This window comes from Onychostruthus taczanowskii, unplaced genomic scaffold (assembly GCF_017590055.1).
Source record: "Onychostruthus taczanowskii isolate IOZ18803 unplaced genomic scaffold, ASM1759005v1 scaffold240, whole genome shotgun sequence".
Classification (NCBI taxonomy): Eukaryota; Metazoa; Chordata; class Aves; order Passeriformes; family Passeridae; genus Onychostruthus; species Onychostruthus taczanowskii.
The window spans coordinates 6,539-8,975 of NW_024499685.1; the positions used below are offsets into that span (position 1 = coordinate 6,539).

The following is a 2,437-nucleotide window of genomic DNA, read 5'->3' on the forward strand; positions in this document are numbered from 1 at the left end:
GTGGCTCTGCCGGGGGGTATGGGACCCCCAGGGGGCTGGGGAGGTCCGGGGCGATCGGGGGGTCCCACCCTGGGTTGGGGGGGGTCCCTGCTTGTGGCTACAGGGGGGTCCCCCCCTACGGACGCGGGGGCCCCTCAGTACGGGGGGCACGGACGGGCTGTTTGGGGAGGGGATTTGGGGTCACGGAGGGGTCCCAGCGGGTTGGGGGCGGGGGAGGGGGCGTAAAGGAAGCGAGGGGGTCCCAGCCCCAAATGTGTGGGTGCCCCAGGATGGCCGGGGGGGTGCTGGAGGTGCAGGGGGTCCCCCCCGACGCCCCCGAGGAGCTGCTGGTGCTGTACTTCGAGAGCCGGCGGCGCTCGGGGGGGGGGCCCGTGCGGAGCTGCCAGCGCCTCGGACCCCTCCTCTTCCTCACCTTCGAGGACCCCCAGGGTAAGCGCGGCCAGGGGGTCGTGTCCCGGATCCAGCTGGGAGCACTGGGTGGGATTTGGGGGTCTCAGCCCCACTGGGATGGGTTTTGGGGGTCTCAGCTCCACTGGGATGGGATTTGGGGGTCTCAGTCCCACTGGGAGCACTGGGTGGGATTTGGGGGTCTCAGCCCCACTGGGATGGGTTTTGGGGGTCTCAGCCCCGCTAGGAGCACTGGGTGGGATTTGGGGGTCTCAGCCCCGGTGGGATGGGGTGTGGGGGTCTCAGCCCTGCTGGGTGGGATTTGGGGGTCTCAGCCCCACCGGGAGCACTGGTGAGCAGTGCTGTGCCCCCGGGGGTCCCGGGGGGTGGGGGGGTTCCTGGCTGAGCCCCCAGTGACCCTGTGCTCCCCACACAGATGCACAGAACGTGTTGGCCCACGGCAGCCACCGGCTGGGGGGGGCCGAGCTGGGGGTGCGCCCGGCCCCCCCCTGGGACCCCACCCACCTGCTGCTGCGGGGTCTGGAGCCCAGGACCCCCTCGGAGCACCTGGAGACCCTGCTGGGGGTCCCCCCCGGCGCTGTCACCCTGTGCCAGGGCTCCGTGCCCGGCTGGGGGCTGCTGCGCCTGCGGGACCCCCTGAGCCCCCCAGGTGGGACTGGGGGGAGGGGGTCTGGGAGCACCAGGGTGGCATTTTGGGGTGTTGGTTCTGCCGGGTGCCATGGTGCCAGGGGTGGGAGCATTGGGGGGCAGGGGGCTGATGGGCTGGACACTCTGGGAGCACCAGGGGGGCATTTTGGGGCGTGGGGTCTGCTGAGTGCCCTGGTGCCAGGGGTGGGACTACTGGGGGTTGATGGTCTGAGGGGCTTGGGGGGGACACCAGGGTGGCATTTTGGGGTGTGGGGCCTGCCACATGCCCTGGTGCCAGGGGTGGGAGTATTGGGGGACACAGTGCTGGTGGTCTGAGGGGCCTGGGGGGGACAGGTGCTGGTGCGGGCGGCGGGGCCGGCGCCGAGCCGCGACCTGCTCGAGCTCTACTTCGAGAACCGGCGCAGCGGCGGCGGCCGCGTGAGCGACGTGCGGCCGCTGCCAGCGGGGCGCGGGGACGTCGTCACCTTCCAGGAGGCAGCGGGTGAGCCAGGGTGCCAGGGGGCACGGGAATGGGGCGCCAAGGTGGGCACGGTGCCCTCGGTGTGGGACTGGGGTGGTGAGGTGGGCATGGTGCCATCAGTGTGGGAATGGGGCGCCAAGGTGGGCAGGGTGCCCGCAGTGTGGAATGGGGTGCCAGGGTGGGCACAGTGCCCTCGGTGTGGGAATGGGCTGCCAAGGTGGGCACGGTGCCCTCGATGTGGAATGGGGTGCCAAGGTGGGCATGGTGTCCTCGGTGTGGGAGTGGGGGGGTGAGGTGGGCATGGTGCCATCAGTGTGGGAATGGGGTGGTGAGGTGGGCACGGTGCCATTTGCACAGGAACAGGGTGATCGTGGGGACACGGGAATGGGGTGCCAAGGTGGGCATGGTGTCCTCGGTGTGGGAGCAGGGTGATCATGGGGGCATGGGAATGGGGTGCCAAGGTGGGCACGGTGCCCTCGGTGTGGAATGGGGTGCCAAGGTGGGCACAGTGCTATTTGTTCAGGAACAGGGTGATCATGGGGGCTTGGGAATGGGGTGCCAAGGTGGGCACGGTGCCCTCGGTGTGGGAATGTGGTGCCAAGGTGGGTACGGTACCCGTAGTGTGGAATGGGGTGGTGAGGTGGGCACGGTGCCATCAGTGTGGGAATGGGGTGCCAAGGTGGGCATGATGCCCTCAGTGTGGGAATGGGGTGCCAAGGTGGGCATGATGCCCTCAGTGTGGGAATGGGGTGGTAGAGGTGGGCACAGTGCCCTCAGTGTGGGAATGGGGTGGTGAGGTGGGCACGGTGCCATTTGCACAGGAACAGGGTGATCCTGGGGGCACGGGAATGGGGTGCCAAGGTGGGCACGGTGCCCTTGGTGTGGAATGGGGGGGTGAAGGGGGGAAGGGTACCCTTAGTG

At 69.4% G+C, this 2,437-nt stretch overlaps 1 protein-coding gene across 1 annotated transcript in view; it reads left to right on the top strand.

Moving 5' to 3' along the window:
* Window positions 1-59: 59 nt before the first annotated feature.
* PARP10 (poly(ADP-ribose) polymerase family member 10) overlaps window positions 60-2,437 on the top strand; it is a 10,049-nt gene continuing 7,671 nt past the window's right edge. Inside the window, exons 1-3 of the mRNA XM_041406106.1 lie at window positions 60-429; window positions 824-1,057; window positions 1,373-1,537. Of these exons, the coding sequence (XP_041262040.1) occupies window positions 252-429; window positions 824-1,057; window positions 1,373-1,537 (577 nt within the window). The 5' untranslated portion in view covers window positions 60-251. The remainder of the gene's footprint in view (window positions 430-823; window positions 1,058-1,372; window positions 1,538-2,437) is intronic.